A 22,158-nucleotide genomic window follows, 5' to 3' on the forward strand; every position below is an offset into this window, starting at 1 on the left:
ATCTAGAGGACTAGAGTACAAGGGGGTAGAAGTTACACTACAGCTATACAAAGCCCTGGTTAGACCACTCGTGGAGTACTGTGTTCAGTTCTGGGCACCGCACCTTAGGAAGGATATATTTGCCTTGGAGGGAGTGCAGTGTAGATTTATTAGATTGATACCTGGATTCCAAGGATTAAATTACAAGGAGAGATTACACAAACTAGGGTTACATTCCCTGGAATTTAGAAGTTTTCAAGATTTTAAGGGGAACTGTTATGGTAGATAGAGAGAAACTATTTCCGCTGTTTGGAGAGTCTAGGACTAGAGGACATAGCCAAAAAACTAGAGCCAGGACTTTCAGGTGTGAAGTTAGGAAACAGTTCTACACGCAAAGGTTGGTATAAGTTTGGAACTTTCTTCCACAAATGGCAGTTGATGCTAGCTCAATTGTTAATTTTAAATCTGAGATTGATAGATTTTTGTTAACCAAAGGTATTAAGGGATATGGGGTTACGGCGGGTATATGGAATTAGGTCACAGATCAGCCATGATCTCATTGAATGGCGGAACAGGCTTGAGGGGCTGAATGGACTATTCCTGTTTCTAAGTACAAGAAAGGCTATAAAACCAGATGTCTGATTGGTTTCGGCTCAGTGCGATGCTCAGCAAGCAGACCAGCGTTGTACTGCCAGCTACAGCTTGCACTGAGGTCACACCTGCAGTTGTGGCTAATTTTAAGTGTTCCGCTGGGACTGGTGCTTCTTTCAATACATTTTAACAAGAAAAAATCAAAAGTAAATCTATAACATTTTCAGGGATCCAGTGAACAGCCTTGACACACACAATGTGGCTTTCCATCATGCTGGAGCAAAATTCAAGGAGTGTGGCACTAACTACTTGAGATGATCTTGCAGCTTTTGCTTCAGTGTGGTTGAAAATCAGATTGCTTACATGATTCCAGAGTTCTTGTGTCGATGTACACTTGAAATCAGTCAAGAAACAGACAACTGAATGACCAAGAAATCAAAAGTGGATCTGGGCTACCGATTAACAGACTCTGAGTGTATACCTTAACAATTTCATACTTGCAATTGGGAGTTCGATTAGTTCAACTTTACAGTGCTAAATTGAGGTGCAAGTAAATTTTAGTTGATTTTTAAACATCACCTCCAAAAGTCGCGCTTATCTATAAATCCCAACATTAACCGATTATAAGGAGTTTTCTTTTACGGTGTATGTGATTTTTTTTATAGGAAATATCAAGCTTCCCAAATGGTTGCTTTGAGCAGAGCTGGCTTTAGGCTAAAAGCTGAACTGCTCAAATGAAGGATGCGCACCCAAATGTCATAACCTGTCTTTTCTCATTACAGATGCTGACTGGCCTACTGTGTGTTTCTAGCGTTTTCTTTTTATTTCAATTTTCCACCATTTGGAATTGTAGAATCTTACAGCACAGGAGGAGGCCATTTGGCCCATCGTGCCTGTACCAGCTCTTTGAAAGAGCTGTCCAATTTAGTCCCACTCCCCAGCTTTTTCTCCATAACTCTGAAAATTAGTCCTCTTCAAGTACTTGTCCAATTGCCTTTTGAAAGTTCCTATGGAATCTGCCCCATTACCCTTTCAGGTAGTATGTTCCCAATCTTAACAACCGTCTAGGAACATAAGAAATAGGAGCAGGCGTAGGCCATACGGCCCCTGGAGCCTGCTCCACCATTCAGTAAGATCATGGCTGATCTTCGACCTCAACTCCACTTTCCTGCCCGATCCCAGTATCCCTTGATTCCTTTACAGTCCAAAAATCAATCTATCTCAGCCTTGAATATACTCAAGGACTGAGCAGCGACAGCCCTCTGGGGTAGAGAATTCCAAAGATTCACAACCCTCTGAGTGAAGAAATCTCTCCTCATCACTGTCCTGAATGTCTCACCCCTTATCCTGCAACTATGCCCCCTAGTCTAGACTCTCTAGCCAGGGGAAATGGCTTCTCAGCATCTGCCCTGTCAAGCCTTCTCAGAATTTTATATGTTTCAATAAGATCACGTCTCATTCTTCTAAACGCCAGAGAATAAAGGCCCATTATACTCAATCTCTCCTCATAGGACAACCCTCTCATCCCAGGAATCAATCTAGTGAATCTTAGTTGCATTACCTCCAAGGCAAATATATCCTTTCTTGGGAAAGGAGTCCAAAACTACACAGTACTCCAGGTGTGGTCTCACCGAAGCCTTGTACAATTGCAGCAAGACTTCCTTACTCTTGTACTCCAACCCACGTGGAATAAAGGCCAACATTTATTCATTCATGGGATGTGGGCGTCACTGGCAAGGCCTGCATTTATTGCCCATCCTTAATTGCCCTTGAGATGGTGGTGGTGAGCCGCCTTCTTGAACCACTGCATTCCGTGTGGTGAAGGTTATCCCACAGTGCTGTTAGGTAGGCAGTTCCAGGATTTTGACCCAGCGATGATGAAGGAACGGCGATATATTTCCAAGTCGGGATGGTGTGTGACTTGGAGGGGAACGTGCAGGTGGTATTGTTCCCATGTGCCTGCTGCCCTTGTCCTTCTGGGTGGTAGAGGTCACGGGTTTGGGAGGTGCTATCGAAGAAGCCTTGGCGAGGTACTGCAGTGCATCCTGTAGATGGTACAGACTGCAGCCGCAGTGTGCCGGTAGTGAAGGGAGTGAATGTTTAGGGTGGTGGATGGGATGCCAATCAAGCGGGCTGCTTTGTTCTGGATGGTGTTGACCTTCTTGAGTGTTGGAGCTGCACTCATCCAGGCAATTGGAGAGTATTCCATCACACTCCTGACTTGTGCCTAGTAGATGATGGAAATGCTTTGGGGAGTCAGGAGGTGAGTCACTCGCCGCAGAATACCCAGCCTTTGACCTGCTCTTGTAGTCACAGTATTTATGTGGTTGGTCCAGTTAAGTTTCTGGTCAATGGTGACCCCCAGGATGTTGATCGTGGGGGATTTGACGATGGTAATGCCGTTGAATGTCAAGGGGAGGTGGTTAGACTCTCTCTTGTTGGAGATGGTCATTGCCTGGCACTTGTCTGGCGCGAATGTTACTTGTCACTTATCAGCCCAAGCCTGAATGTTGTCCAGGTCTTGCTGCATGTGGGCACAGAGTGCTTCATTATCTGAGGGGTTGCGAATGGAACTGAACACTGTGCAATCATCAGCGAACATCCCCATTTCTGACCTTATGATGGAGGAAAGGTCATTGATGAAGTAGCTGAAGATGGTTGGGCCTAGTTCACTGCCCTGAGGAACTCTTGCAGCAATGTCCTGGAGCAGAGATGATTAGCCTCCAACAACCATGACCATCTTCCTTTGTGCTAGGTATGACTCCAGCCACTGGAGAGTTTTCCCCCTGATTCCAATTGACTTCAATTTTACTAGGGCTCCTTGGTGCCACACTCGGTCAAATGCTGCCTTGATGTCAGGGGCAGTCACTCTCACCTCACCTCTGGAATTCAGCTTTTTTGTCCATGTTTGGACCAAGGCAGTAATGAGGTCTGGAGCCGAGAGGTCCTGGCGGAACCCAAACTGAGCATTGGTGAGCAGGTTATTGGTGAGTAAGTGCCGCTTGATAGCACTGTTGACGACACCTTCCATCACTTTGCTGCTGATTGAGAGTAGACTGATGAGACGGTAATTGGCCAGATTGGATTTGTCCTACTTTTTGTGGACACGACGTACCTGGGCAATTTTCCACATTGTCGGGTATATGCCAGTGTTGTAGCTGTACTGGAACAGTTTGGCTAGAGGTGCGGCTAGTTCTGGAGCACAAGTCTTCAGCACTACAGCCAGGATGTTGTCGGGGCCCATAGCCTTTGTTGTATTCAGTGCACTCATCCGTTTCTTGATATCACGTGGAGTGAATCAAATTGGCTGAAGACTGGCTTCTGTGATGGTGGGGGTATCTGGAGGAGGCCGAGATGGATCATCCACTCGGCACTTCTGGCTGAAGATGGTTGCAAACACTTAAGCCTTGCTGGACTCTGCCATCATTGAGGATGGGGATATTCACGAAGCCTCCTCCTCCCATTAGTTGTTAAATTGTCCACTACCATTCATGACTGGATGTGGTAGGACTGCAGAGTTTTGATCTCATCCTTTGGTTGTGGAATCACTTAGCTCTGTCTGTTGCATGTTGCTTCCACTGTTTAGCATGCATATATTCCTGTGTTGTAGCTTGACCAGGTTGGCACCTCATTTTTAGATACGCCCGGTGCTGCTCCTGGCATGCTCTTCTACACTCCTCATTGAACCAGGGTTGATCCCCTGGCTTGTTGGTAATGGTAGAGTGAGGAATATGCCGGGCCATGAGGTTACAGATTGTGCTGAAATACAATTCTGCTGCTGATGGCCCATGGCATTTCATGAATGCCCAGTTTTGAGCTGCTAGATCTATTCTGAATCTATCCCATTTAACACGTTGGATGATGTCTTCAGTGTGAAGACGGGACTTCGTCTCCACAAGGACTGTGTAGTGCTCATTCCGACCAATACTGTTATGGACAGATGCATCTGCGACAGGTAGATCGGTGAGGATGAGGTCAAGTAGGTTTTTCCCTCGTGTTGATTCCCTCACCACCTGCCGCAGGCCAAGTCTGGCAGCTGTGTCCTTCAGGACTCGGCCAGCTCGGTCAGTCGTGGTGCTACCGAGCCACTCTTGGTGATGGACATTGAAGTCCGCCACCCAGAGTACTTTCTGTGCCCTTGCTACCCTCAGTGCTTCCTCCAAGTGGTGCTCAACATGGAGGAGGACTGATTCATCAGCTGAGGGAGGGCATTAGGTGGTAATCAGCAGGAGATTTCCTTGCCCATGTTTGACCTGATGCCATGTGATTTCATGGGGTCCGGAGTCAATGTTTAGGACTCCCAGGGCCACTCCTTCCTGACTGTATACCACTGTACTGCCACCTTTGGTCAGACTGTCCTGGTGGGACAGGACATACCCAGGGATGGTGATGGAAGAGTCTGGGACATTGGCTGAAAGGTATGATTCTGAGAGTATGGCTATGTCAGGCTGTTGCTTGACTAGTCTGTGGGACAACTCTCCCAATTTTGGCACAAGTCCCCAGATTTTAGTGAGGACTTTACAGGGTCGACTGGGCTTGGTTTGCCTTTGTCATGTCCGGTGCCTAGTGGTCCAATGCTGGGTCATCCGTCCGGTTTTATTCTTATTGTGACTTCCTGTAGCGAGATTGTACAACTGAGTGGCTTGCTCGGCCATTTCAGAGCACTATTAAGAATGATCCGGGTAAGGACAGCAGGTTTCCTTCCCTAAAGGATATTAGTGAATCAGATTTTTACGACAATCCGGTGGTTTCGAGGCCACCATTACTGATGCTAGTTTTTTTTTGTTCCAAATTTTATTTTTAATTAATTTAATTTCCCCAGCTGCCATGGCAGGATTTGAACTCATGACTCCGGATTATTAGTCCAGTAACATAGCCACTATGCTACCGTACCCAGCATACCATTTGCCTTCCTAATTGCCTGCTGTTACCTGTAGTTTAACTTTGTGTTTTGTGTACAAGGACACCCAAATCCCTCTGAACACCCACATTTAATAGTATCTCACATTTAAAAAATAAATTCTGTTTTTCTATTCTTCCTACCAGCGTGAATTACCTCACATTTTACCACATTATATTCCACCTGCCACCTTCTTACTGTCTATATCAATTTGCAGACTCTTTGTGTCCTCCTCACAGCTTACTTTCCCACCTAGAATTGTATCGTCAGCAAACTTGGATACGTTACACTCGGCCCCTTCATCTAAGTCATTAATATAGATTGTAAATAGCTGAGGCCCCAGCACTGATCTTTGCGGCACCCCACAGGTAACAGCCAGGCAACCTGAAAAAGACCCGTTTATTCCTACTTTCTTTTCTGTCTGTTAACCAATCCTCTATCCATACTAATATATTACCCCCAACCCATGTGCCCTTATCTTGTGTAACAACCTTTTGTGTGGCACCTTATCGAACGCCTTTTGAAAATCCAAATATACTACATCCACTGGTTCCCCTTTATCTACCCTGCTAGTTACATTCTCAAAAGATTCTAATAGATTTGTCAAACACAATTTCCCTTTCATAAAATCATATTGACTTTGCCTAATCATATTATGATTTTCTAAGTGCCCTGTTACCACATCCTTAATAATAGATTCCAGCATTTTCCCGACGACTGATGTCAGGAAACACTTCTGTGAACAGTGTGGAAAAAGTTCTCCTCGTTTCCCCTCTAGTTCTTTTGCCAGTTATTTTAAATCTATTATTCTGAGAGACAGGATCTACGGGCATTTGGAGAGGCAGGGACTGATTAGGAACAGTCAGCATGGTTTTGTGAGAGGAAAATCATGTCTCACAAATTTGATTGAGTTTTTTGAAGGGGTAACCAAGAAGATAGATAAGGGCTGTGCAGTTGACGTGGTCTACATGGACTTTAGCAAAGCCTTTGACAAGGTACCGCATGGCAGGTTGTTACATAAGGTTAAATCTCACGGGATCCAAGGTGAGGTAGCCAATTGGATACAACATTGGCTTGACGACAGAAGACAGAGGGTGGGTGTAGAGGGTTGTTTTTCAAATTGGAGGCCTGTGACCAGCGGTGTGCCTCAGGGATCGGTGCTGGGTCCGCTGTTATTTGTTATTTATATTAATGATTTGGATGAGAATTTAGGAGGCATGGTTAGTAAGTTTGCAGATGACACCAAGATTGGTGGCATTGTGGACAGTGAAGAAGGTTATCTAGGATTGCAACGGGATCTTGATAAATTGGGCCAGTGGGCCGATGAATGGCAGATGGAGTTTAATTTAGATAAATGTGAGGTGATGCATTTTGGGAGATCGAATCGGGCCAGGACCTACTCCGTTAATGATAGGGCGTTGGGGAGAGTTATAGAACAAAGAGATCTAGGAGTACAGGTTCATAGCTCCTTGAAAGTGGAGTCACCGGTGGATAGGGTGGTGAAGAAGCTTGCTTGGTTTCATTGGTCAGAACATTGAATACAGGAGTTGGGATGTCTTGTTGAAGTTGTACAAGACATTAGTTAGGCCACACTTGGAATACTGTGTATAGTTCTGGTCACCCTATTATAGAAAGGATATTATTAAACTAGAAAGAGTGCAGAAAAGATTTACTAGGATGCTGCCGGGACTTGATGGTTTGACTTATAGGGAGAGGTTGGATACACTGAGACTTTTTTCCCTGGAGAGTAGGAGGTTGAGGGGTGATCTTATACAAGTCTATAAAATAATGAGGGGCATAGATAAGGTAGATAGTCAAAATCTTTTCTCAAAGGTAGGGGAGTCTATAACGAGGGGACATAGATTTAAGGTGAGAGGGGAGAGATACAAAAGGGTCCAGAGGGGCAGTTTTTTCACTCAAAGGGTGGTGAGTGTCTGGAACGAGCTGCCAGAGGCAGTGTAGAGGCGGGTACAATTTTGTCTTTTAAAAAGTGTTTGGACAGTTACATGGGTAAGATGGGTATAGAGGGATATGGGCCAAGTGCAGGCAATTGGGACTAGCTTAGTGGTATAAACTGGGCGACATGGACATGTTGGGCCGAAGGGCCTGTTTCCATGTTGTAAACTTCTATGATTCTATTACCTCTGGTTACCGACTCACATGCCAGTGGAAACAGTTTCTCCCTGTTTGCTCTATCAAAACCCCTCATTATTTTGTAAACCTCTATTAGGTCTCCCCTTAACCTTCTCTGCTCTGAGGAGAACAATCCCAGCTTCTCCCGTCTCTCCACATAACTGGAGTCCCTCATCCCTGATATCATCCTGGAAAACTTCTTCTGTACCCTTTCCAAGGCCTTGACATTCTTCCTAAAGCATGGTCCCCAGAATTTTACACAATACTCCAGTGATTTGTAAAGGTTTAGCATGACTTCCTTGTTTTTGTATTCAATGCCCCTATTTCATGCGCTCTCTTAACCACCTTATCAGCTTGCCCTGACACCTTCAAAGATTTGTAAATCTGCACCCCCAGGTCCCTCTTCTCTTGTACCCCCCTCAAATTAGTATCATTTAGATTATACTGCCTCTCCATGTTGTTCCTCTCAAAGTGCATCACTTCACACTTGCCCACATTAAATTGCATCTGCCATGTGTCTACCCATTTCACCAGTTTGTCTATGTCCTCCTGAAGTCTGCTACTATCCTTCTCGCTATTTACTACGTTGCCAAGTTTTGTATCATCCGCAAACTTCAAAATTGTACTCCCTATACCCAAGTCCAGGTCATTTATGTAAAATAAGAAAAGCAATGGCCCAAATACCGACCCCTGGGGGACCCCACTGCATACTACTCTCCAGTCAGAAAAACATCTGTTCGCCACTACTCTCTGTTTCCTATCCCTTAGCCAATTATGTACCCAAGTTACCACCGTCCCTTTAATGCCATGTGCTTCTATTTTCCGTATAAGTCATTATGTGGTACTTTATCAAATGCTTACAACATCTACTGCACTACCTTCATCAACCCTCTTTGATACTTCATCAAAGAACTCAATCAGGTTAGTCAGACACGATTTGCCTTTCAACAAATCCGTGCTGGCTGTCCCTTATTAACCCATGCTGCAAATGAGAATTAATTTCGTCCTTGACAATGGTCTCTAGTAGTTTTCCCACTACTGTGTTAGACTGACTGGCCTGTAGTTACCAGGTTTATCCCTCTCCCCTTTTTGAAAAGGGGCCTAACATTTGCAATCCTCCAGTCCTCTGGCCCCATTCCCATATCCAAGGAGGATTGAAAGATTGTGGTCAGAGCTTCTGCTATCTCCACCCTTGCTTCCCTCAGCAACCTAGGATGTATCCCATCTGAACCAGGTGACTTGCTAACTTTGAGTGATGCCAACCTATTTAGTACCTCCTATTTTTATCCTATCCAATATCTCTACTCCCTCCTCCTCTTCTGAGACATTAACTTCATCCTCTTCTTTTGTGACGACAGATGCAAAGTACCCATTCAATCCCTCAGTCATGCCCTCTGCCTCCACAAGAAGATTTCCTTCTTTGTCTAATCGGCCCCACCATTCCTTTAACTATCCTTTTATATGTTTATAAAAGATTTTTGGCTTCCCTTTTATGTCACCCACTAATCTTTTCTCATGTCCTCTCTGCCCTTATATCCCTTTTCAGTTTCTCTCTTTATTCTACCTGGTTTTCTATTGTATTCTGTACCTGACATTTGTCATAAACCTCCTTTTTCTGTTTTATTTTAACCTGTATTTCCTTTGTCATCCAGGGAGCTCTAGCTTTGGATGCCCCATCTTTCCTCCTTATAGGAATTTGCTTGGTTTGTACCTGAACTATCTCCGCCTTGAAGGCCTGCCATTGCTCATTTATTGTTTTCTTGGCCAATCTTTGTTTCCAGTCCACCTGTGCGAGATCCCTTCTCAAATCACGGAAATTGGCTCTCTTCCAGTTGGGTATTTTCATCGTTGATTTGCAGTTTTTTCCCTTTAATTTATTGCCAGGTATAGTTTTTGAGTGCGTTCAGATGTTTCTGGTGGATGGGCATGTGGGTTTAATTTGCAAGTGTGCTGTACCAAAGAATAAATTGTGTCTGGCGAGAGAGATAAATATATACTTGAGCTAGAGTAAATGCTTACCAGATCTGCTGTGCTGCATTGCATTGCTGTGTTAAATATAAAAGCAGCAACTCGGATTGAACTGACGCAGGAAATGCATAGTCCTGATGCAGCCACGGTGAAAATCCACTAAGACGTTTCCCAAAGGGATCGTTTAAACCACGTGTCAGTATGTAAACTGCTGCTTATACTGTGACATACTGGCAATGTATTATAATATGGCGTACTGGGCATGACTAACTAGACTAGGGACGTGAGGGCACATCACATGGCTCCAGTGGCATTCATTGGTATTGCTGCACTCTCTGTGGATCTCCTTCCCTCCCTCCCTCCCTCACTATAATGTGCCAAGCTCCATCTCAGTCTCCTCCTCCTTAATGCTGAATCACAGTATGCTTCAAAATGCTGGAAAATGCACCAAAAAAAGGTCCAAAATTAAAACTTCCTGGGGAGGGGGGCATACACCCAAATCTCCCCTAAGAAATTTTACACCATCCCCCAAAGGTCACTTTCCTCATTACAACATTGCAAAAAATGCACTTTTGTGTCCTTCAGTTTTTCTCCCGCAATAATACAACTGATGAAATATTGGATACAGCTTAAGTCATGACAAGTTCATGTTCCCTTGCACTCCCATTGTAATTACTATTTTGGTATGTCATGAGGCAGTTGGGTTTCAATTTTCAAAAATGCAATCTTGAGTTGAGTTTTTTTTTATCCTGAAATCCAAGGTAATAAAAAGGAATTTTAAGTAATTCAGTTGCCTTGAAGCACTGGCCTTGGTCTTGACTTTATTGAGGTTTGCAGTTGTGTTTTGCTTTTGAGTTGTCCGCTTTATATGGGCTATGTCAGCTCCCTTTGAATAAAAGGTGTCGCTATGGGAACCTGTATGGGTCCCAGCTATGCCTGCCTTTTTGTGGGATACTTGGAACATACTTGTTCCAGTCTTGCTCAAGTCCATTCCCTTACCTCTTTTTCCACTACATTGATGACTGTATCGGTGTCGTTTCCTGCTCTTGCCCTGAACTGGAAAATTTCATCAACTTTGGTTCCAATTTCCACCCTTCCCTCGCCTTCACATGGTCCATCTCCAACTCTTCCCTTTCCTTCCTCGACTTCTCTATCTCCGATTCTGGAGATAGGCTGTCAACCAATATCTATTATAAGCCCATCAACTCCTACAGCTACCTTGATTACACTTCCTCCCACCCTGCTTCTTGTAAGGACTCTATTCCCTTCTCCCAACGTCTCCGTCTCCATCGCATTTCTTTTGACGATACCATCTTCCGCACCAGCGCTTCCAGTACGTCTTCCTTTTTCCTCAACCGAGGATTCCCCTCTACTGTCGTTGACAGGGCACTCGACCGTGGCCATCCTATTTCCCGCACTTATGCCCTCACCCCTTCCCTTCCCTTCCCTCCCAGAACCATGTGAGGATCCCCCTTGTCCTCACCTTCTACTCCAACAGCCTCCACATTCAACGTATCCTCCTTCACCATTTCCGCCACCTCTAGCGCGATCCCACCACCAAACACATCTTCCCCTTCCCCCCCCCCCCCCCCCCCCCCACTCTTTCAGCATTCCGAAGGGACCGCTCCCTCCGCGACACCCTGGTCCACTCTTCCATCACCCCCACACACGCTCTCCTCCCCCTGGTATCTTCCCGTGCGAGCGCAGGAGATGCAATATCTGCTCCTCCATTCTCACCATCCAGGGCCCCAAACACTCCTGCCAGATGAAGCAGCGGTTTACTTGTGCTTCTTTCAATTTAATATATTGTATTCACTGCTCACAATGCGGTCTTCTCTACATTGGGGAGACCAAACGCAGATGGGGTGATCGCTTTGCTGAACACTTCCGCTCTGTCTGCAAGCTTAACTAGACCAGCCTCATAAATACTGTGGCTACAAGAGCAGGTCAAAGGCTGGGTATTCTGCGGCGAGTGACTCACCTCCTGACTCCCCAAAGCCTTTCCACCATCTACAAGGTCCAAGAATGATGGAATACTCTCCACTTGCCTGTATGAGTGGAGCTCCAACAACGCTCAAGAAGCTCGACACTATCCAGAACAAAGCAGCCCGCATGATTGGCACCCCATCCACCACCCTAAACATTCACTCCTTCACTACCAGCGCACATGAGAGCAACACCACCTGCACGTTCCCCTCCAAGTCACACACCATCTCGACTTGGAAATGTATCGCGGTTCCTTCATCATCGCTGGGTCAAAATCCTGGAACTCCCTACCTAACAGCACTGTGGGAGAACCTTCACCACACCGACTGCAGCGGTTCAAGAAGGCAGCTCACCACCACCTTCTCAAGGGCAATTAGGGATGGGCAATAAATGCTAGCTTTGCCAGTGATGCCCACATCCCATGAACGAATAAAGAAAAAAGAGTGACCCTGACCTGCCAGTCACTTGCCATTTTATTTCCCTGTCCCAATCCCACTCTGACCTCTCTGTCCTCGGCCTCTTGCACTGTTCCAATGAAGCTCAACGTAAGCTCGAGGAACAGCACCTCTTCTTTCGTTTAGGCACTTTACAACCTTCCAAACTCAACACTGATTTCAATAACTTCAGATCATAACCACTGTTCCCATTTTTTTCAGACTGCAAGTGCTGGTAATAGTTCTGCTATTGCCGTTTACAGCTAATCTAGACCAATCTTTTGTTTCTCAACTTGTCCCATTACCACCCTCCTTACCTTGCACCAACATCCCTTTTGCCATTTAATCACTCGCCCTCTACCCTATCACAGACCTTCCCTTTTGTTCTTTCCTCCCCTCCACTCCACCCCCCCCCCTTCCCTGTCTCTGTACTTGCTTAAAAACTTTAACTCTTTAACATCTTCCATTTCTGATGAAAGGTCTTTGACCTGAAACGTTAACTATGTTTCTTTCTCCACAGATGCTGCCTCACTTGCTGAGCTTTTCCAGCATTTTCTGTTTTTATTTTAGCCTTTTCACAGTTGATAGTCAGTTTTTCGGAGTTCTGTAGATTGACATGTATGCAGTTACTTGCTTGATACAAAGGATTCAACTCTAGAGAAATGATGTGTGGTCCAGAGTATAATTTCACTATAAATTGAGTAATTGATCTCAGTCATGTATTTATTATCTTACACAAAAACACCACAATTGCGATATTTACTTACATAATTAGGCTCAGTTTTTGAAATGAGACAGAATGGAGTTCAAGGACATTCCAGCCCACTTTCTAACTTTGGTTGCCACCAAACCTAGCGCAGGGAACAGTACATTTGCTTTGTTGTGACATGTATCCAGACTTTTCAGGCATAAAGGTGATAACACAATGTTGTAGAACAGACCCTATAAATTATAACTTTACAGTGAGTTGAGCATTTTTCTGTATCTTCTGAAGTATGGAAATGCATATTGGAACAGATAGCTCAAGCATTTTGTATCTTTTTAGTACATATTAGTTTAAATTTGCATTTATTAGATTGGCCCTTTGAAAGAATACATGCAAGAAGTAGCCTTTCATAATTATCGCTGAGCAGCATTTGTACCATCTCACTTCCAGAGCCACATTTGCTACCTGTATTAATTCCAACCATTTCATTTTTTTCAATTTCAGTTTTTACCTTCATCTGAAAATTGACATGTTTAACAAAAAAAAATTAGAAATGATGCAAACTTGACAAGAGGACAGAGAAAATTAACAATGTTAATAGTGGGAGCAAATGTTATCCTGTAATGGAAACATTGAACTAATTCTTTAAATCATGTGACAATGAAAATGTGAAATAAATGTTGCTGTGTAATAATTTTGAAAGGTTACTTCTCTAGTCATTTCTGAAAAACAACTACAGGAAGTTTGCAATAGCTGTACAGAAAGTAACTTTTAAAAAATTAATTGTCGGGATCTGGGCATTGCTGGCAAGGCCGGCATTTATTGCCCATCCCTAGTTGCTCCTTGATAAGGTGGTGAGCCGCCGCCTTAAACTGCTGCAGTCCATGTGGCGAAGATGCTCCCGCAATGCTGTTAGGTAGGGACGGACTTCCAGGATTTTGACCCAGCAACGATGAAGGAATGGCGATATATGTTCAAGTCAGGATGGTGTGTGACTTTCTCAATCTGCATTTTTACTTGGTTATAACAGGGGCGTGAGACACTATCCAAGATTATGCATTGAGGAATCAAAAAATACATCTTCCATACTTTCATCACAAGATAATTACAGATGAGGAATTCATTAGACCCATCTTAATTTGTTTATCCGGGAAGATCCTGAAGTTTCCCCCATGGTAGCATTTCATCATTTCTTAAATAATTCCAGGTTTTTCACCTCGACTACTCAGTTTGGAAGTTTAATTCATACACCAATCACTGCGTGAAGGATATCGGTTCTAAAATTTCCACTTACTAGCCCCCTTGCATGCCAGGTAATTTCCAGTTGTTTGGTCATTATTGTCTCCATGTACTGCTTGTAATGCAGTAGAAATGCTTGGCTTCATACCAGCGTCAGTCTTTGAATCCACCTCGACAGGAATGGTCGTCTTTTCAATCTGGATCATTGTCAGTTAAATTTGCTGATAGTATTGTCACTTTACTATCTCTGCGGCTCTGAGCATCTCGTTTTTATAGTGTCTTCCATTCAGTATCCTTTCGTGTATATTTTAATTCCACTTATTTAGTTATTTCAATTCATGGATAATTAGATGTCGGCCTTGGCTCGGTGGTAGCACTATTGCTTCCGAGTCAGAACGTTGTGGGTTCAAACCAGAGACTTGAGCACATAATCTAGGCTGACACTTCAGTGCTGCGCTGTCAAGAGGTCTTGGGTGAGACTTTAAACCATTGGAATTTTTAAGCTGGACTTTGAAACATTTATGTTCCAAATATCTTAAGCACTGGTAGAAAAGTTTGGACTTGTATGATAAGAGTTAATTAATTACTTTGCAACATTGACTTAGTTTTTAATAATACTAGTTTAAAATGATCAAAATTACTAGGTGAGCATGACTGAATAAAATGCTGAATGTAAAATGATGCAATCTTTTGAAATGTTGCATCCTTGAAAGAATAACTTGTCCAAGGGAAAGGAAGATGCAGGAAAAACAATCCAAATTTTCTTTTTTTACTATTTCTTTGCAAAATACGACTCGTGATGTTGCATCAGTTGAACATTATTCAAGGTACTTTCAGTTGCTTTGAACACAGCGGGGCTGAAATTGTTCAGAATGGCGAACCAACGCTGCTCGCTGCTCGCTGCTCCATAGATTTATACTAACCCACGGTAACTTACCACGGTCTTTACTTCGGGCACTTCCTCGAATAGGAAGCGGAGAAAAGCCCTGCATCAGTTCAAGCTAAGCTAGGGCCCTGGGAGAAGTGAGAGGATCGCTCTCCCCTTGACCAATCAGATTGCGGCATTTTTGACAAGCTATGAAACTGTTTCTGCAGGCTTCAAACATGAAAACCAGGAAGTGAACGGTGCAACATTAAAATCATTGTAAAAACAGTTGTAGACAGCGAGAAAAAGAGGGCAAGAAATAATTCAATTAAATAAGAGAAGGGAAAAGTAAAACAAAAAAAAATTATAATTACCAAAAACTGTTGTAATAAGGAGTAATGAAACTCTACATTTTTAAAAGTTAATTTTTAGTTGTTTGGCAGTCATTAAGACTTACCACTCTATTAAAACTTAGTTTAGACCTGGTATTTTTAAGCGTACCTATTTTGTGGCGATATTAGTTACTTTCCAGCTGGACAGATGAGCAAGTTGGTGCTTTTTCAATGATTTCTCTGATTGCAGTTTGTGATGTCCCTTTGATTCGAAGCTGTCATATCATCGGTAACCAGTAGGAGGAAGTTCCGGATTTCTGTGTTTCACTGCGCATGTGCAAACGCCGGAACTTGCTATTCCATTTTGCTACTAACAACGATGAGCGCTGTTGAGCTTACTGTTCTTTTCCAAGCAATTTCTGCCATGTGCAGCTTCGTTTTTTGCTGTTTATATCCCTCCAGTTTATGCAGTCCTTCCATATCCAACTAAACATGTTCTGTATGCGTTTATAGAATGTTTCGGATTTTGCCCACCTCATTTGCGTCAGCTTAATGCATCCTAAAAGGTCACAAGTTTTATTCAGGCACAAGCTGATAAACAGAATCCCTCACTGGCTTGTTCACAAGCCCTTCTGTTTGTTGCATCATGGCACTGCATTAAAACGATTGGTTCTGCTATTTTGGGCTGTGTCCTATAACTGTGCCCTTATATAAGGGCTTTGTTGATAAACAAAATCTTTCCTATCACTTCTGCCGATCGCAGCAAGGACGACCTGATAGAAACCCGTGCTCAGCTTATGTTGCAAACCATTTGCAAGTATATGTGTTACCATGCAGAATTTGGGCTCAGACCTGGAAGGTTTTTAAAAAGTAGTTTCATTGGTTATTTCTCCGTTAGCTGTTGTATGCAAGCACTGTGGCTCTGGATGTTGCTGGCCACCACTGTCGTGACTACAGGACGAAGTCAAGGGTTAACAAGGCGAGACTGGGCTGCACACCACACACAGGTACCTACTGAACAGAAGTAAAATCCATATTCATCTTGCAGGGCGGCCTGTGGTTACTTGCGGCATTACTTCGGTAATCGTTAACTACCTTTTTTGTAGTATCTCTGCGTGAAAATAGTGTGTAGTCAATTTTCTACATTATCTTTTTGTGGGTGTCTTCTTGTATCGGGTCTTGTTTAGACAAACATCCATAATTACCAAAGCAGCTGAATGCTGTAGTGATTACGAAAGGTCACTGTGCTGGACATAGATCAGCTTAATGCATCCTAAAAGGTCACAAGTTAGCTTCCCCCCAGAGCACTGTGCACAGAGCACAGATAGTGGATAAATAGAGTTTGCAGATGTTAAAGAAGTATGCTTTGTGGAAATTTGAGCTTGAATAACTTACAAAAAACACAGCCCGTCACATTTGGTCTTGAGTGCTGTATTTACATGCAGAGATGGTTAAACCTGTTGGATAACTTGTTTATTTGCAAATAGAAAATCAGATGGTTTTTAAAAAAAAATTAGACACATTTCTCTAGCAATGTAGCTTTGCTTTGCTCCACTTTTAGGAAAATGTGTAGCCCAATTCTAAAGCCTGTTATCAATGGTGAGCTGAAGTGAACACTTTTTCTTCTGTGTCTGATAGATGCATGAAAGCTGCTTTAAAAACACAGTGACAGACAGAAACAGGAATTTATAGATTGTGCCAGTGGCAACTACTTGCCACCACAAAGCAGCACTGATGGAGTGTAGGGTTACAGTGGGGATTACTATTGTAATTACTAGAATTAAAACCTTTATCCAGAAATAGATGTACTTTTAGAATGTTTGTGACAAGCATGTATGTTATAAACGGACCCTCAAACATATGCTTTTCAAAATAATGAGAAGTTGTACTGTTGTACTGTCTGGTAGGAAGCGTATTGGTGAATATAATGACTTATCCTGTGCTTTAGGGGGAAATATCTCATTATCTGCAGGCCTGTGTCTAAACACTGACTTCAGTCTGTAGCTGTATCCTCCAGTTCCATTACAGCAGTAGTTGTTGATGTTGGTCTGTTGGTGTCTGAGGGCAGGGGAAGGTGGTTGGTGCTTTGGGTGATGGGCGACCCTTCATCAGAACATAGTGCCAGCAGGCATGTTCCTATCCTTTCTGTTTTCAGGGTTGGTGGATCCTCTGTACTTTTCCAGCTCTGTTTTAATTTCAAACCTGATCCCATGTTTTCCATCGCTCCCACATCCTCATTTCTCTTGGCTTCCCACTTTAGCTATTCACGTGCCATTTGTCTCTCATCTTCTTTTATTTGATGCATCTACTGAGATGATCTGTCACGTGGTTTTGCTTTTTCCTCTCTTTCCACCCCCCCCCCCCCGATCCTTCTCTTATTTTTCTATTCTGAAGAGCACGATCCTGAAACATCAGTTGTCTGTTCCCTCCACGGATATTGATCAACCAGTGTTTCCAGCTTTTTTGGTTTTTGTTTCCAGCTTTGTTTTGTAGAAACTGTCTAATGTATAACTGGGTAGCAGTCCACTAACTTAGACTGATGCAGTGGTTTGATTAAATGTTGTTCTATTTGTTATGTCTGTATCACAGGTAGTAAGTTGGTTTGTAGTATGAGCTATACAGCGGATGGCAAAAACAATGGCTGAAATCTAGATCAACAGTCAGCAGCCAGTCAGGCTTAGAAATTGCCACTAGCCGCACTTCTAACATTAGCTCCTTTTGATTGCATGATTCAAGACTTGGGCTCCCGCCAGTGAATTGCTTTGTAACATCATATGCAGACTGAGGCTCTGTATACAGTAAATGGAAAGGATGTGTTGTGTGGCAATAGGTTGAGGGGGTTGCTTAAACAAAAGAAAACCTCGGAACCTATAGTGGCTCACTGTCTCAACATTTGTTATTGTGCATTAGAGTCCAATAAAAGAGGAGAATACACTGCAATCCAATAAAAGAATAACTTATCCAGGTGAAAGTAGACTGGCAGCTTACAATGCCCAAAGTTCTATCAAGATTAGCCAGATTGTGTTATAGATCCTGACTGGCTCCCTGTTTTATGCAGCAAAATTCACCAGATACGCAAAATAAGAACATACGAACATACGAATTAAGAACAGGAGTAGGCCATTCGGCCCCTCGAGCCTGCTCTACCACTTGATAAGATCATGGCTGATCTGATTGTGACCTCAATCCTACTTTCCTGTCGAGCTACTATAACCTTTGACTCCCTTGTTAATCAGGAATCTATCTAAATCAGCCTTAAAAATATTCAATGACCGTCAACTGCTCTCTGGGGAAGGGAGTTCCACAGACCCATGACCCTCTGAGAGAAAAAGATTCTCCCCATCTCTGTCTTAAATGGGAGACCCCTTATTTTTAACTGTGGCCCCTAGTTCTAGTCTCTCCCACAAGGGGAAACATCCTCTCAGCATCTACCCCTTCAAGTCCCCTCAGGATCTTGTGTTTCATTAAGATCAGCTCTCATTTTTCTAAACTCCAATGTATACAGGCTCAACTTGTCCAACCTTTCCTCAAAAGATAACCCCCTCATCCCAGGAATCAGTCAAGTGAACCTTCTCTGAACCGCCTCCAAAGCAATTATGTCCTTTCTTAAGTAGGGAGACCAAAACTGCATACAGTATTCTAGATGTAGTCTCACCAATGCCCTGTACAACTGTAGCAAAACATCTCTACTTTTATATTCCATTCCTCTTGCAATAAATGACAACATTCCATTTGCCTTCCTAATCACTTGCTGTACCTGCACACTAACTTTTTGTGATTCATGAACTAGGACACCCAGATCCCTCTGTACCTCAGAGTTCTGCAATCTCTCTCCATTTAAATAATATACTGCTTTTCTATTCCTCCTGCCAAAGTGGACAAGTTCACATTTTCCCACATTGTACTCCATCTGCCAAATTTTTGCCCACTCACTTTATCTATATCCCTTTGCAGACTCTTTATATCCTCTTCACAACTTACTTTCCTACCTACCTTTGTGTCATCAGCAAATTTAGCAACCATACATTTGGTCCCTTCATCCAAGTCATTGATATAGATTGTAAATAGTTGAGGCCCGAGCACTGATCCCTGTGGCACTCCGCTCGTTACATCTTGCCAACCTGAAAATGACCCATTTATGCCTACTCTCTGTTTCCTGTTAGCTAACCAATCCTTTATCCATGCTAATATGTTACCCCCCACACCATGAGCTATTATTTTGTGTGGCACCTTGTCAAATGTCTACTGGAAATCCAAGTACACCACATCCACAGGATCCCCTTTATCCACGTTGCTTGTTACTTCCTCAAAGAACTCTAATAAATTAGTCAAACACGATTTCCCTTTCACAAAGCCATGTTGACTCTGCCTGATTGCATTGAGATTTTGCTATAACCACCTTAATAATAGATTCTAATAATAGATTCTAGCATTTTCCCTATGACAGATGTTAAGCTGACTGGCCAGTAGTTTCCTGCTTTCTGTCTCCCTCCTTGAATAGAGGAGTTACATTCGCTATTTTCCAATCTGATGGGACCCTTCCAGAATCTAGAGAATTTTGGAAAATTAATACGAATGCATCTACTATCTCTGCAGCCGCTTCTTTTAAGACCCTAGGATGAAGTCCGTCAGGACCTGGGGACTTGTCAGCTTTTAGTTCGAATAACTTTTTCAGAACCCTTTCCCTGGTGATTGTAAATGTTTTTAAGCTCCTCCCTCTCTTTCACCTCGAGTCACAATTATTTCTGGCATGTTATTTGTACCTTCTACGGTGAAGATGGACCCAAAATATCTGCTCAATTCATCCGCCATTTCCTTATTCTCCATTATTAATTCCCCAGACTCTCTCTCTGGAGGACCAATGCTCACTTTACTTATTCTTTTCCTTTTTAAATACCTGTAGAAACATTTACTGTTTGTTTTATTTCTAGCTAGCTTTCTCTCGTTCTCCCTCCTTATTATTCTTTTAGTCATTCTTTGCTGTTTTTTATATTCTGTCCAATCTTCTGACCTGCCACTAATCTTCACAGAATTGTATGCTTTTTCTTTCAATTTGATACTATCTTTAACTTCCTTAGTTAGCCACGGATGGTACGTCCTTCCCCTGGAGTCTTTCTTTCTCACTGGAATGTATCTTTGCTGAGTGTTATGAAATATCTCATTTAAATGTCTGCCACTGCATCTCTACTGACCTATCCCTTAACCTAATTTCCCAGTTCACTTTAGCCAGTTCTGCCTTCATGCCCTCATAATTGCCCTTATTTAAGTTTAAAAAAACTAGTCTTAGACCTACTCTCTCTCCCTCAAACTGAATGCAAAATTCAATCATATTGTGATCACTGCTACCTAGAGGTTCCTTTACAATGAGGTCATTAATTAATCCTGTATCATTACACATTACCAGATCTAGAATAGCCTGCTCTCTGGCTCTAGAACTGTCCCAAAAGCACTCTATGAACTCATCTTCCAGGCTACCTTTGCCAGTCAGATTCTTCCAATCGACATGCAGATTAAAATCACCCATGATTATCGCTGTTCCTTTCTCACAAGCCACCTTTATTTCATCCTGTGTACCCTGTCCTACAGTGTGGTTACTGTTAGGGGGCCTATAAACTACTCCCACAAGTGACTTCTTGCCTTTACTATTTCTTATCTGAAGTTGGTCTATTGTGTTAACCAGCTTAGACCCTCTGATGTCTGCCTCAATGTTCCAGTAGTTATCACTGCTAGTTTATGTGTGTTATATTCTAACTCCGCATCACAGTTATCTAGTAGATTCAATAATTGAAGGAAATATTTCCCAAACTACGGTAAAGAATGCTTCATAGCAGCACAGCTTGTTGCACTGCTTTTTCTGGTTATGAGTAGTTGAAAAGTGATTGTTGCTTAAAATCTCTAAACTCATATTTTTGCAAGTTTCTGAAAACCTAAAATTATGAATGAGATTTTCATTTCAACATTATTGTTTCTTTGAAACCAAAGTGTGGAAACTTTCCATCAGTAGATAGAAAGTGGGTGTTCAGCCAAGCTTTTTCCAGCACATCTTTATCAAACATTCAGGTAGGGAGTGGGTAATGGAGTGCTCAGACTTGAACTTCAACCATTTTGTATGGTACTTATTGTATTTTACTTCATTATCTGGTATCTTTACCTACGCTCTTGCGTGTTACGTGTGAATGCAGTGCCACCTATAATATGAACAAACCAATTTGCATATTTGTAGCGCCTTATCTCCTCTATCCAATATCCCAAAGCATTTGACGTACAATGAATTGTTTTGACGTGTAGGCACTGTTGCTATGTAGGTGAAAACTGCGATGTTCCAAAACAGCAGTGAGATAAATGACGAGTTAATTGGGTTTTTTTTGGTGATGTTGGTTGCGAGAGCAATGTTGGTAAGGGTTTTAAAGGAAGTAGGTGAGCACATTGCGGATGCCCTAACTATAATCTTTCAAAGTTCTCTAGATTCAGGAACTGTCCCTCTAGATTGGAAAATTGCACATGTCACTCTGCTTTTTAAGAAAGGAGAGAGAGGGAAACCGGGGAATTATAGACCAGTTAGCCTAACATCTGTTGTGGGGAAAATGCTGGAGTCTATAATTAAGGATAGGGTGACTGAACACCGAGAATTTTCAGTTAATCAGAGAGAGTCAGCATGGATTTGTGGAAGGTAGGTCGTGCCTGACAAACCTGATTGAATTTTTTGAAGAGGTGACTAAAGTAGTGGACAGGGGAATGTCAATGGATGTTATTTATATGGACTTCCAGAAGGCATTTGATAAGGTCCCACATAAGAGACTGTTAGCTAAGATAGAAGCCCATGGAATCGACGGAAAAGTACGGACTTGGTTAGGAAGTTGGCTGAGCGAAAGGCGACAGAGAGTAGGGCTAATGGGTAGGTACTCACGTTGGCAGGATGTGACTAGTGGAGTCCCGCAGGGATCTGTCTTGGGGCCTCAATTATTCACAATATTTATTAACAACTTAGATGAAGGCATAGAAAGTCTCATATCTAAGTTTGCCAA

General features: G+C 42.8%; 1 protein-coding gene across 2 annotated transcripts in view; it reads left to right on the forward strand.

Moving 5' to 3' along the window:
- Window positions 1-22,158, forward strand: part of nt5c3a (5'-nucleotidase, cytosolic IIIA) — a 34,352-nt gene that overhangs the window by 770 nt on the left and 11,424 nt on the right. Inside the window, exon 1 of one of the 2 annotated variants that reach the window (XM_067981859.1) lies at window positions 15,878-16,140. The exons of the other annotated variant lie outside the window; for it this stretch is intronic. Within the exon in view, the coding sequence (XP_067837960.1) occupies window positions 15,931-16,140 (210 nt within the window). The 5' untranslated portion in view covers window positions 15,878-15,930. Of the gene's footprint in view, window positions 1-15,877; window positions 16,141-22,158 lie in introns of those variants that run through there. 2 annotated transcript variants of the gene reach the window in all.

This window comes from Heptranchias perlo, chromosome 3 (genome assembly GCF_035084215.1).
Source record: "Heptranchias perlo isolate sHepPer1 chromosome 3, sHepPer1.hap1, whole genome shotgun sequence".
Classification (NCBI taxonomy): Eukaryota; Metazoa; Chordata; class Chondrichthyes; order Hexanchiformes; family Hexanchidae; genus Heptranchias; species Heptranchias perlo.